The sequence below is a fragment of the Podarcis liolepis genome (genome assembly GCF_965112155.1).
Source record: "Podarcis liolepis genome assembly, chromosome: 10".
In the NCBI taxonomy this organism is placed as follows: Eukaryota; Metazoa; Chordata; class Lepidosauria; order Squamata; family Lacertidae; genus Podarcis; species Podarcis liolepis.
In genome coordinates this window covers 63,038,968-63,053,148 of record NC_139562.1, presented here as the reverse complement: position 1 = coordinate 63,053,148, position 14,181 = coordinate 63,038,968, and the positions used below count along the sequence as shown (strand labels likewise).

General features: G+C 45.7%; 1 protein-coding gene across 3 annotated transcripts in view; it reads left to right on the top strand.

The window, feature by feature from the left end:
* The window catches only part of TTLL8 (tubulin tyrosine ligase like 8), a 54,108-nt gene extending 41,288 nt beyond the window's left edge, over window positions 1-12,820 (top strand). For 2 of the 3 annotated variants that reach the window (XM_083463440.1, XM_083463441.1), the window contains exons 11-15: window positions 612-760; window positions 1,856-2,102; window positions 4,948-5,383; window positions 6,920-7,391; window positions 12,368-12,820. In XM_083463440.1, coding sequence (XP_083319566.1) covers window positions 612-760; window positions 1,856-2,102; window positions 4,948-5,383; window positions 6,920-7,391; window positions 12,368-12,573 — 1,510 coding nt within the window. In that variant the 3' untranslated portion in view covers window positions 12,574-12,820. Of the gene's footprint in view, window positions 1-611; window positions 761-1,855; window positions 2,103-4,947; window positions 5,384-6,919; window positions 7,392-9,431; window positions 9,487-12,367 lie in introns of all 3 variants that reach the window. The other variant, XM_083463442.1, reaches the window with a different exon arrangement.
* The last annotated feature ends 1,361 nt before the right edge of the window (window positions 12,821-14,181 follow it).

Here is a 14,181-nt window from a genome sequence, read left to right as displayed (position 1 = left end):
GGATAGCTTCCTTAAGCCTGGAGAGCAAGAGGGGTCGGTGCGCACCGACCCCTCTCGCTCTCCAGGCTTCAGCGAAAGCCTGCATTCGCGGCGATGGGATGTGGGAGGGAGCTCGCTCGCCGCCCCGCGTGTGCTCGCCGCCGGCGCCCCGCCTCTCGCCGCCCGACTCGCCCGCCTCCCTCCCACGGCACACTAGGCAACGTCTCACGGCACACTAGTGTGCCGCGGAACACCGGTTGGGAAACACTGCTTTAGAAGACATCTGAAGGCAGCCCTGTATAGGGAATTTTTTAAATGTTTGATTACTATTTTTTACGTTTCTGTATATGCTAGAAGCCGCCTAGAGTGTCTGGGTTGACCAGGACAGACGGGCAGTGTACCAATAAGAAAATTATTATTATGAATTATTCCTCCCGTCCTGGAAAAACCACAAGAACTCTTCACAGCACTTTAAAGACCAAGAAAGTCCACAAGCTGTTATAAGACTGTTAGCCGCCCTCCCTTTTCAAATACTGTACCTGAAATAACCATTCTTTTATTTTTAATTGCAGGAAGCATTTCTAACATGTTTCTTAAGGAGTTTTAACATGGTTGGTTTTGGTTTTTTCCAGTGAGGGTGCAGTGATTTGTAACGCAGAGAATTATTTTACTCAGTGTCAAAATATTTTGCGAAGAATTATATCAGTAAACCCGCAACGAGATATCGATGGCCTCCACAACATCTGGATTATTAAACCTGGAGCCAAATCCCGTGGCAGAGGTAGGAATATTATTATCCTTTGGTGAATAAAGACATCAAGCACAGGAATGTTTTTGGGGAAGTCTGAATAGGAGAAACTCTCATAGGTTCGCCTGGCAGGTAAAAGCAATCCTATCCTATTCTCCCAGGCATTTGGAGTAAATTAGTAACCACTTTTCAGTTTTATTGTTCCCATACTGCTGCTCTGTTGGTTGTATTTATTAATTGGGTTGTTGTTAAGAAATGTTATATATGTGTGTACTCAGCCATCTATGAAATATTAATTGTACACCCGTACAATACTGATGGTGCTTTTTCAAAGAGGTTAATATAAAAGGACCCTCTTTTGGAGTAACTCTTACTTTTAGGAATTGTCTCCGGCTTTTAAAAATAAGATGTTATTGCTTCTCAGCCTGCAAATTGCACAAATGGACTGAATTTATATGTTCTCTGGCCATTATGCACAATCCCCAATGGGACCTCAAGTATGGGCATTTCTCAGTTGAATTTTGTACATTTCCTGGCTAACATGCACATTCCCCAAAGGCTGTTGGGGATGATGTGTGATGACTGGAGAATGTACAGAAATCGTTGAATATATGCACATTTCCCAATCCTACCGGGAGATAGTGAAGATTGAATCTGAGATATTTTTTTTGCATGCAGATCAAATGCCATGCCACTTAGCTACAGTCTCCCCAAAGCTACATTTTCTCACCTTGTATTCATGCATTGCTTTCTGTATACACTATTTTAAATATTCATATTTTTAATTAAATTTTCTGTTTTACAATTTTGAATATTCAGTTAAACAACCTTAAAACATCAAAAACTTCCCTTCTTCTCTTTCCATGCTACATTTTGCATAACATAAATCCCTGCATATTTTATATAAACCATTCAGTATTCCATTATTACATCCACCAAAACTTATTTACACTGTTGAACTTATCTTAATGCTGCCAACGTTTTCAAGTCTACACAATTTCCCCCCATATATTCAATAAACATTTTCCAGTCTCCTTTAAACGTATGTTCTTCTTGTTCTCTTATTCCGTATGTTAGGTCTGCAGGCTGCGCATATTCCATTCACATTTTTATTTTCATGTCTTCTAGAAATAGTATGCAAGAACCGACTGGATGATATATTAAAACTAGTCGAACCAACGGACCAGTTTCCAATAAAGGACCATAAATGGGTTGTCCAAAAGTATATTGAAACTCCTCTATTGATCTTCGATACAAAGTTTGATATTAGACAGTGGTTTCTTGTGACAGACTGGAACCCGCTGACCATATGGTTCTACAAAGAAAGCTATCTGAGATTTTCCACGCAGCGCTTCTCCTTAGACAATCTGCACAGGTAACAAACAGTAGACCATGCTATAGTGTTTTTATTGTGTGGGACCTAGTTTGAGCACATGAAACCAAGGGGTGAATAAATGTGTTGACATTGTTGCGTGTCAAGGTCCCCAAGCCACCCTCCCCAAATAACTCACAACAGACACATAATTTTTGTTTAAGGTTTTTGGCATAATTTTGGCCATAACTTTACTGAAATACATAAATGTGAGTGGTTGCTTAGGCATTGGTTAAGACTATCTGTCCCCCACGCCTGGGGACAGAACTGACTTCCGGACACCAACGGAAGCCAGTAAGGGAAAACAATATTGGGGAGAAATGGAGCTGAGCCACAGGACTCACCTCTCCCCGCATGCTCTCTGGGGCTTGCCGGCCCTAGCCCCATTCCAGGGATTCGGACGAAAAGATAGCAAGCCCCTGGATTCCTTTAACAGAATTCCCTTTCCGCAGCAGCATTGGAGGGGCAGGCCCAGCCAATCCTAACCCCTCCTCCAACCAAATGATAACCAATGCCGCAACCCCGAGGTCCCCAGGGCCACCCCAATAACTCACACATCACACAGGAATTTTTGTTTAAGGTTTTTGGCATAATTTTGGCCACAACTTTATTAAAATACAAAAATGTGAGTGGTTGCTTAGGCATTGGTTGCGACTATCTGCCCCCCTATGGGGGACAGACTGACATTCCGCACGTCTGCGAAAGTCAGAAAAGGGGAATACACTTCGGGGTAGCGACGGAGCAGGGAACCTGCCCTCAGCCCTCACCAAATGCAACCAGGAGCTCTTTCATGGCCCGAGCCCCTTGATAGGGTGGACAAAAGCAATAGTGAGCCCCTGATTCCTTTAACGGAATCCCTTGCAGCAGCAGCAGTATTAGAGGGGCAGGCACAGCCAATCCATGCCCCTCCACCAACCAAACCATAAACCAATGCCTAACCTTACAAGTTGTGACGATTTGCTACGCAGTAGGCAAAAACCAAATGGCCCCAGCCAATCAGCCAGATGGATAAAATTCCTACCAGGCCCCTGCCCCAACGGCAGATGACCCCATGACAGGCATAGCAAGGTCAACGTGAAACCCCTAAAATTAGGGCGGGTGGGCAGGTGATCCGGTGCACGCAGCGAAAGAGAAAGCTCAAAGCTGCGTGCACAGAACTTAAAACGTTCGATCCCTCCCACCAAATTGCAACATAGAATTTAGCCCAGCAACTCAGCCATTCAGTCGTTGCCACAGGCCAGCTTAGTAACCCTGCCTGGCAACAGAGGGGTGGCATGGCAGACCCCACCGCAACACGTGCTCTCCATGAGGGAGAACACGCTTTATGAGAGAACCATGACACCACCATGAAGGCAGTGTGTGCTGATGATCTCATGTCTGCTTATTGTATAAAGCTGTTTTTAGTCATGACAGCAGTTTGGATGCTTCGCTGCACATGACACTTAGTTAACAGAATAAGAGGTAAAAGGTTTGACCTCATTTTAATCCCTTAGTCTTCATCCGCAAGGGAGGCAAAGCCTAAATTTGTAAAACTGCATTTGATCTGATTCTACCTAGCTTAAGTGAGAATGATCCAAGAAGTGAAAACTAGTTTCCACTCAACGAGAGAAAGGTCCTATTTCATTGCCAACACTGCTGGCCATAGACATTTTGCCGCCTGAAGCCATAGACATTTTGCCGCCTCTCCCTTATTAAGGCCAATGCAAAGTCAAACACCAATGCCTGCCTTCATCTGTAAAAAAAAGGTAAAGGTAAAGGACCCCTGACAGTTAAGTCCAGTCGCAGACGACTCTGGAGTTGCGGCACTCATCTCGCTTTCAGGCCAAGGGAGCTGGCGTTAATCCGCAGACAGTTTTTCCGGGTCATGTGGCCAGCATGACTAAGCCGCTTCTGGTGCAACTGAACACTGAAGGCAGAGCAGCGCACGGAAACGCCGTTTACCTTCCCACCAGAGTGGTACCTATTTATCTACTTGCACTTTTGGGTGTGCTTTTGAACTGCTAGGTTGGAAGGAGCTGGGACCGAGCAACGGGAGCTCACCTCGTCATGGGGATTCGAACCACCGACCTTCTGATCAGCAAGCCCAAGAGGCACAGTGGTTTAGACCACAGCGCCACCCGTGTCCCGCCTTCATCTGTACCCGTATCCAAAACTTTTTGATACTTTCTGAAGTGGTTTGCATCACCCTGTAGCATGGCAAGGCTGACCTTGTTGTCCAAAGTTCCTGTTGTGGCACTGGGAGTCACTAATCCCAACCAAAACTGAAGCAAAACTACTACTGCAAACTGCAGTCTTGTCAGGTGCAATGTTTCTTCCATGTCTTCATTTTATATCACTGAGTAATTTTAATACATTTAGGGTTTTATTGCTTTTTAATGGAACTCAACAGTGCTTTGACATTACTGGGACTTAAGTAGTCATGACTGCCATAATAATAATAATAATAATAATTTGACACCCATCTGACTGAGTTGCCCCAGCCACTTTGAGCAGCTCTCAACAGAATATTAAAAACACAATAAGACATCAAACTAAACATGACGAAACCTGGATCCAAGCCTATATCTTTAAGTAAATTAGATTAGATTATTGTATTTTAATATAGATTATTGTATTTTAATATTCTTTTTGGAAGCCGCCCAGAGTGGCTGGGGAAACCCAGCCAGATGGGTGGGGTATAAATAAATTATTATTATTATTATTAATTATTATTATTATTATTATTTAAGTGGGATGTTTTTACACTTCCCCTTGAATTTATTTTTTTTACAAAAATGGTTTTCTTTCTACATTTCTGTGCCACGTTTCTGTGCTTTATGACAGCAATTCTTGCATCCCATTTTCGCAGCTCGATTCACCTTTGCAATAACTCCATCCAGAAGAACTACAAGAACGCGCCAGACCGCAGTTCTCAGTTGCCGTATCACAATATGTGGACAAGCAGCAAATTTCAAGAGTACTTGCAAAAGAGGGGTCTTGGCCACGTCTGGCGTAATATTATCTATCCGTCCATGAAGAAAATATTAATCTACACAATGAAGATGGCGCAGGATCAAGTTGAACCTCGTAGGAGTAGCTTTGAACTCTACGGGGCAGATTTCATTCTCGGAAATGACTTTACACCTTGGTTGATAGAAATCAATAGTAGCCCAACCATGTACCCTTCGACCCCAATAACATCCAACCTATGTGCTAAGGTTCAAGAAGACACTATCAAGATAGTTATAGACAGAAAACATGACAGGAACTGTGACATTGGGCACTTTGAACTTCTCTGGAGACAGGTAAGAATTGTTTAAACTTTCTCTCCAATTAAATGGGAGCGGCTGGCATTGTGGGTTAAACCACAGAGCCTAGGACTTGCCGATCAGAAGGTCAGTGGTTCGAATCCCCACGATGGGGTGAGCTCCCGTTGCTCAGTCCCTGCTCCTGCCAACCTAGCAGTTCGAAAGCACGCAGTGCAAGTAGATAAATAGGTACCTCTCTGGCGGGATGGTAAATGGCGTTTCCGTGCGCTGCTCTGGTTCACCAGAAGCGGCTTAGTCATGCTGGTCACATGACCCGGAAGCTGTACGCCGGCTCCCTCGGCCAATAAAGCAAGATGAGCGTGCAACCCCAGAGTCGGCCATGACTGGACCTAATGGTCAGGGGTCCCTTTACCTTTAACCTTTTCAAAGATTCTCCTTCATTATATTTAGATGCCAACCATGAAATGCAAATCTTGAAATAATTGAGGGGGGGGTATTGCTATTTATTATTATTGATTTTATTCATTAAATTTTTATACCATCCAAAGACCTCAGGGCGGTTCACAGTACAAGTTCAAAACAAACCCATAATCACCACTCCCACAAACACATTTAAAAGAACATAGAATGCTCACCAGCCAAAGGCCTGGTTGAAGAAGAATGTTTTTGCCTGGCTCCTGGAGGTGTATAATGAAGGCACCAGGTGAGCTTCCCTTGGGAGAGCATTTCATGCTTGGCATCTAAATATAATGGGGAGCCACTGTAGAAAAGGCCCATTCTTGTGTTGCCGCCCTCCGGACCTCTCATGAGGAAGCCACATGACGAAGGTCCTCAGATGGTGATCTTAGGGTCCAGTTAGATCCTATGGGGAGAGGTGGTTCTTTGAATTATTGCAGTCCTGAACCATTTAAGGCTATATAGGTCAAAACCGGCATTTTGAATTGGGCCCAGAAACTAATTGGCAGTCAAGCCAGGATTGGTGTAATATGCCGAAACCATCTTGCACTGGTGAGCAACCTGGCCGCTGAATTCTGCACCAGCTGAAGTTTCCAAACCATCTTCAGAGGCAGCTTCTGAAGCTACTAAAATCCCCTCTTCTATGAAACTCTAAAAGACACAGGAGCCCCATCCTCTTTTCATCCAGCCACCCTATCATTACCTCAGTATATAATTACCTCAGTACACTGGTACCTTGGTTTTCGAACGGTTCTGGGAGTCGAACGGACTCCTGGAACAGACTAAGTTCGACAACCTTGAGTTTGACCTTGGTTGTCAAACTCAATCTGTTCCAGGAGTCCATTCGACTCCCGGAACCATTCGAAAACCAAGGCTCGGTTTCCAATTGGCTGCAAGAGCTTCCTGCACTCAATCGGAAGCCACGTCGGATGTTTGGCTTCCAAAAAACGTTTGCAAACCGGAACACTTACTTATGAGTTTGTGGCATTCAGGAGCCGATTTGTTTGGGAGCCAAACCGTTCAACAACCAAGGTACCACTGTACATAATTGTGAGAACAAACCCATTTGTTATAAGAGAGGAGTGCTGAAAACCGCCATTTTGTTTTCCTCTACAGCCCATGTTGGATCTGCCGCCGTTTAATCCTACAGACCTTTTTGTGGAAGGAATCAATGTTAAGAGACTGAAAAAGCATATAGTTAACATCACTAATTTTAATTTTCTCGAACCACTGCTGGGGGTAACACAACCTGTAACCGATCTAGAAAACAATGAAGACCGGGGGACAACCGCCAACAACAAGCAAATTGTAAAAGGAAAACATGCAAATAGCACTCCTTGTCCTTTGCCAAAGACCCTCAAGAAGTTGCAAGACAAAAGCCTTAAAGTGAAAAGCACCTACAAAAAGCCTGCCCAAACTATAGACTTTCCTCGCATAGTTAATGGCCGTGGAGCAACCTCTGTGTCTGATAAGAAAAAGTCAAAGCCCATTAATGAGCCAAGCCTTCAGACTGGAAGTCAAGCTACCACTCCCTCTCAAAAGTCACATTCACTGGACTGGACATTACTTCAGCCCTCTATAGATGCAGGTAAAATGAGGATGAAAATATTTTACATATATCTTTATAAAATAAAACTTTTCCATATATATATATAGAGAGAGAGAGAGAGAAGAGACAATAAAATAAAATCAATTGATTAACTGATAACTAATTAGAGCAAATATTTGTTAAAACAGAAATATTAGGGGAAATCTCTATGAAGTTCACTTTGAAATTAAGCTCTACAAAGCAAAATTTTAATGGCTTTCTGCCAGTTTAACAGTCTCAAATAATCCTATGGAAATGACATTATTTAATTCATATATTGGCATAAGTGGATAAAATTTGCAGGTGATGCTGAGGGCTACTGAAACTAGGGTGGGCAAAGGATTTGGATAAATCCCAAACTGAAGCAGACCACTTCAGACAGCTTTCGGACTTGGGTTTTTCTGTCATCTGCCAAATAAACTGACATTTTAGAGTCACCAAGGAAGCTTTCTCTCCTGTTACACAACCGTCATTGAGAATTCTATAAGTTTGACTTTTAAGAATTTAAGAAGAAGAATCCTGATAGTTCAGGCCAAAGGCCGATGTTCTCCAGCTTCCTGTTCTCATAGTTGTGCTAGGCCCGGGGGTAACCCGAGCAAAACGGTCCAGGTCCAGTCCTGAAACCAAGGGTTCCGTGAGAAGTCAGTCCGACAGGGCCAAGGCAGGACACCAGGCAAGGTCAGGCACAGGATCACAGGCAGGTTCTGGCAAACAGCAACATTGCTCCCACAATCTGGGGCGGGGTCCAGCAGCCTTTTATTCTGTCAGGGTAACGGCCGGTCCTGATCCCCCAGTGACTCACCTCCCTGTCTCGCCCGAAGGTGAGCACTCCTCCTGCGAGTACTCAGGTCTCTCCTTCTCTCAGACCTCAGTCTCTGCAGCTCCGGAGATGTTAGTGGGTTACTAGACCCAGAGGCCGCCTCAGCCTCTCCTGACCCAACTGGTAGTGGAGCAGTTGTGAGTGATTGCCCAGCTGGAGGCAACGAGGTAATCCCTGCTCAGGCCCCTGACTCAGCCCAGCTGGTGCTTGTTGCAGGGGAACCTGTGCAGACTGGGGCTCTTCAGAATCAGGTCCAGACTAGTTTCAGCTGCTGCTTCAGGAAAAGGATCTGGTGCGGACTGAGACTCCTCTGGCTCCGAGTCCGAGCCCCAGGCCATCATACCAGTAGTCAACCAGATGCCTATGGGAAGCTTACAAGAATAACTCGGATACAAGACTTGCTTTCCTTACTTATCATTCCCAGAAACTGGCAGTCAGAGACATATTGCCTCCAACAATAGAGACAGACCACAACCATTGTTGCTAGAGCTGTGGATACCCTTATCATCCATGCACTTATCAAATCCCTTTTATGGTGGTGCCCATCATTACCTCTTGTGAATTCCATTGTTTAACTGTGCACTGTGTCTTTCTCTTACCTGCCTCAATCTTCCAACATTGAACTTCATTGGACGGCCATAATTCCTTGTACAGTGGTACCTCGGGTTACGTACGCTTCAGGTTACATACTCCACTAACCCAGAAATAGTGCTTCAGGTTAAGAACTTTGCTTCAGGATGAGAACAGAAATTGTGCTCCGGCGGCGTGGCGGCAGCGGGAGGCCCCATTATCTAAAGTGGTGCTTCAGGTTAAGAACAGTTTCAGGTTAAGTACGGACCTCCGGAACGAATTAAGTACTTAACCTGAGGTACCACTGTACTATAAAAGAGGGAGAAGAACTTTTGTCTGTGCACTTTCTCTACACCATGCACAATCTTGTACCTCTCTAGCATGCCACCTCTTACTTGTGTTCCCTCGCCAAAAAACTGAAAAGCGGCCACTATCATAATCTCTCTCATAGCCAAGTTGCTCCAGTTCCTCGGCCCCTTTCTGGAACTTTTCCATATCTATATCCTTTCTGAGGTGAAGGAACCAGAAGTGTACGCAGTATTTCAAGTGCAGTCACACCATATAATTTTAGGAGTCAGTTATGAAATTGGCAGTTTTGTTTTCCGTTCATTTCCTAATGATCCCTAACACGGAGTTCAACTTTTTCACAGCTGCTGTTGACATCTTCTTCAAGCTGTCTACTACAGTCCCAAGGTTTCGTGTCTGGTCAGTCTCCATGAGTTCAGATCACGCTAGCATATATATGAAATTAGGATTCCTTTGCCCCAATATGCATCATTTTGCACTTGGTTACGTTGAGTCACATTTGCCATTTTACTTCCTGTACACCCAGTTTGGATAGGTCCTTTTGGAGCTTCTCATAATCCTTTTTTGTTCATACCACCCTGAACACTGCTCATCCCAGTGGATCATTTTTGAGCACTTTCTACAGCCCTCCACTGCAATAATTGTTTGGTTTTTTTCTTGTTCTCTGGTTCCTATTTCTTAACCAGTTCCCGATCCATAAGATGACCTGTCCTCTTATCCTTCAAATTCTAAGCTTACTCAGGAGTCTTTGGCATGTTACTTTGAACATCCAAGTACACAATATTTACAGAATCACCTTTATCTATATGGTTGTTGACACACAAAGAACTCTCAAAGGTTAGTGAGGCAGAAATTCCCATTGTAGAGGCTATGCAGTTCTTCCTCCGCAAGACTTGTTCTTCTACATGCTTGCTTATTCCATATTTAATATTGCTTTCCACTAACTTTCCTGGATGTTAAGCTAACTGGTCTGTAATCTCCTAGATCCCTCCCGTATCCCTTCTTAAAAACTGATGCTACATGGGCTACTTTCTAGTTCTCAGCATCTGAAGCTGACCATAGGGACAAGTCAATCTTTTTTTGTTAGAAGATCAGTAATTTAATATTTGAGTTATTTAAGAACTCTCTGGTGGATGCCATTTAGACCTGGCAATCTGTCAGTTTTTAATTCATCAATAAGGCCTACAAATTTGTCTCACCACCACTATTTGTCTCAGTTCCTCAGATGGTAGGCACAGGGAGAGGCAAAGAATTATTTCAGCAATCAGCTACTTAAATCACTTGTTACCTTGATGCTCTGCAATTGGGTTGAGACGCTTCATCGGCTGAAGTTGTGCTCTTGGCTCACGGAACCAATTTTCACTTGTGTCCACTAGCGACTCTGAAAAGTGATAAGTTAACTGGTTGGCCAGAAACACCTAAGATCATTTACAGTTATTAAATCAGATTGGATGCCCTTCCATCATTGAAAATATCTGCTATATGTGGTAGCTATTGGGATGGGAAGAAAACAAGGATAATTTAAGCATGATTGGTAAACTATTACTACATGAAAGGCAGGGTAGGGCATTTTTAATTGGCTCAAGGTCTATTTGTGAAAGAGAAGAGAAGGCTCTTCAAACAGAAACATGGGGAAAGTGATATTTTTGACCTACCCAAGGCCTGAAAATGATTAGCTCCATCAACGGCATTAAGTAACGTTTATCCTTAATTTTAAAGGCAACTGGCTGCTACGTTTGGAAAACTGTTGGGAATCCATTGCTAGTATCTAGGTAGAGCAGGCTTTTAAAATGTTTTATTCAGAGGCCTAAATGCCCCGACTAATGCAAACATTGCTAGACCCTCCAAGTGTTCCTGTTTTCCAGAGACAGTCCCAGATTTACAAAAGCTGTCCTGGTTTCTGATTTGATCCCGGAATGTCCCGCTTTCCCTTAGGACGTCCCTATTTTCACTGGAGAAATGTTGGAGGGTATGGTAGGATGCCCCTGTTTTTATTGGAGGAATGTTGGTGGATACGGAGTTATGCAGCCTCCAAGGCAAGGAGATAAGTACAGTGGTACCTCTAGTTGCGGACTTAATCCGTTTTGGAGTGCCATTCGCACCCCGAAAAGGCCGCAACTAGAGCACCTCTTCTGCGCATGTGTGCGGCACGATTGAGCGCTTCTGCACGTGCGTGGGCGGTGAACCCAGAAGTAAACACTTCTGGGTTTGCTGTGTACGTGAGCTGAAAGTCCGTACCAAGAGCGGAATGCAACACGAGGTATTAACTATACAACCTTTAGAAGACATTTGAAGGCAGCCTTGTATTGGGAAGTAATGCTTTAATATGTTTTTATTTATATTGGAAGGTGCCCAGAGTGGCTGGGGCAACCCAGTCAGATGGGTGGGATAACAACAACAACAATAATAATAGAATAGGACAACCCTATTTTTATCGGAGAGATGTTGGAGAGTATGCACTGCTTCTCTGCAGAGCAGTGGCGTAGCGTGGGGGGTGCCAGGGGTGCCGGCCGCACCGGGCGCAACATTTGGGGGCGCGTTTGGCCGGCCCTCCTGGAGGAAGCAGGAACCCCACTGTCCTCGGACCTCCTCTGAAGGCTGGCGGTGGGGTGGAGAGACCTCCTCCCGCTGCCAGCCTTCGGAAGGCTGCTCCGAAGCCTGGTGGTGGGGCGGAGAGACCTCCTCCCGCCGCCAGCCTTCGGAAGGCTGCTCCGAAGCCTGGTGGTGGGGCGGAGAGACCTTCTCCCTGCGCCAGCCTTCGGAAGGCTGCTCTGAAGCCTGGCGGTGGGGCGGAGAGACCTTCTCCCTGCGCCAGCCTTCGGAAGGCTGCTCTGAAGCCTGGTGGTGGGGCGGAGAGACCTTCTCCCTGCGCCAGCCTTCGGAAGGCTTCTCCGAAGGCTGGCGGCGGGAGGAGGGCTCTCCGCCCCACCGCCAGCCTTCGGAAGGCTGCTCCGAAGCCTGGCGGTGGGGCGGAGAGAACTTCTCCCCGCGCCAGCCTTCGGATGGCTGTCATGAAGACTTGTGGTGGGAGCAGTGGCGTAGCGTGGGGGGTGCAGGGGGGCCTGCTGCACCTGGCGCAACATCTGGGGGGGGGGCGCGGAAGAGACTCGAGTGCTAAAATCCACGGGTTAGGGGGCGCAAATTACTTGCCTTGCCCCGGGTGCTGAGAACCCATGCTACGCCACTGCTGCAGAGTCTTTTGTAGAATCCTGGTAAAAGGAGCATTGCTAACTGTGCAATTCAGTGTTGATGGGCGTTAATATTTGCTCTCTCTTTAAAGGTCTGCAGAACAAAAGCAAGAAGATTCCATGCCTAATTTGTGGAGATGGTTTCCAGTCAGAGAAAGCTTGTAAACACTGCAGCTCTTTTTGTGCGACTGTATTACAAGGTGATTCATACCTACCTATGGGTCCGTGTTCTCCTCCTGAAAAGATGACCAAGAACAGGCTGACCGTTCCATGTTATGGACTTCCAAAATACCTTTGACTGTATTCAAAGTGCTTTGAGAAAGTGTTTTTTAAAAAGCCAATTCCCCAAACCTCAGACAGAGCTCAAGAACTTTCCTTGTATATAAAAAGAAGAAGAAAATGCTGAAAGGCCCCTTTTCTTATCAAATAGCCAGTTCCACAGCAGAAATGCTGTGGAAAAGAGTGGAAGCTGTGCTATGAATGCAAGTCCGAGAATTTCAAACTGCTGTAGCATACCTTGCAAGGAAAAAATGTGTGTGACATAATACGGATGGTTATTTTTAAATTGGGAAAGGTGTGTTCAGAGGGATGAATAGGATCAGAGAAGCAGGGCAAGGGCAGGCTGGGTGCACAGAGTTTGACCTTTATTGCGTGGCAAGTCCCCCTCCCCCCTTGTGAAATAAAGACACAGGACACAGAATTAAAGGTTAATGGGCGTGAAAGGCCACAACTTTATTGATTGCAGGAATTGAGCGGTATTGGCTTAGGCATTGGTCCTATCGACTAACCGGCTTCAGCTTGATTGCATGAAGGCCAGTGAGGGTTAACTGCCAGCAGGGGGAATCCTGCTGAAGTTTGTCAACTAGGATCCCCCCGGGGTCACCGCTCGGGGGCGTGCCTTAGGCCCATACCTCCATAGGTTTCAGACAGGGCAGCGCCCCCCGGAATCCTTTAATGCAGTGTTCCCCAACCTTGGGCCTCCAGCTGTTTTTGGACTACAACTCCCATCATCCCTCGCTAGCAAGACCAGTGGTCAAGGATGATGGGAATTGTAGTCCAAAAACAACTGGAGGCCCAAGGTTGGGGAACACTGCTTTAATGGACTACCCTTTGCTTTGGGGGAAGGTGATGGCGCTTCCTTCCCCCTCTCATTTTCATAACAATACCCCTACCAATGCCTAACCGCCAATGCCAAAAAAGTTGTGATGATTTGCTACGAGGCAGGCGAAAAACCAAATGGCTGGTGCCAATTTGCCAAGTGGAAAAAATTCATACCAGGCCCCTTGACGGCGACCAACCGAAGTCCATAGCAATGTCAGGGAGCTAAACCTAAGGGTGGGCGGGGTGGGAAACTGGAGAAGCTGGAACGTGGCAGAGAGGAAAATCCTCGGGCGCGCCGGCCCTAAATACCCCAGGCCACGCCTCCCTGGCCAGCCGATGGGCTGGTCATGTCGATGACGCGCCCGAGGATTCCCCCAGTCTCACGGGGGCTGTGAGCCAGCCCCCGCGTGCGTGGGGAGGGGGTGGGGCCCGCAACCCCACCTCCTCTCCAGCTCGGAAGTGGCTTTGTAACCACAGGACTTCAGGAACATGAAGGGAGCAATTCCCTGTGACACACTTTTATAGGTCTTCCGAAATGGTGAATTGACCTCCAGTAGTGGTGATGAAAAAGACGGGCTTCCTCCATTGACCGTTAGCGCCATCAGTCATGCAATCCATGTGGTGCGACTCATGCAACACGTTGGCGATTAATATACACAGAATAATAATTATACATTCTTTATCAACCTTCTGAGAAAAATACAAAACATTAAACAAAGCCACAGAGACTTGCGAACTACCCAACCCAAGATGAACTTATAATGTCTGGTTTCAATAGATTTTTCAAATGCTTAACTCAGTCTTT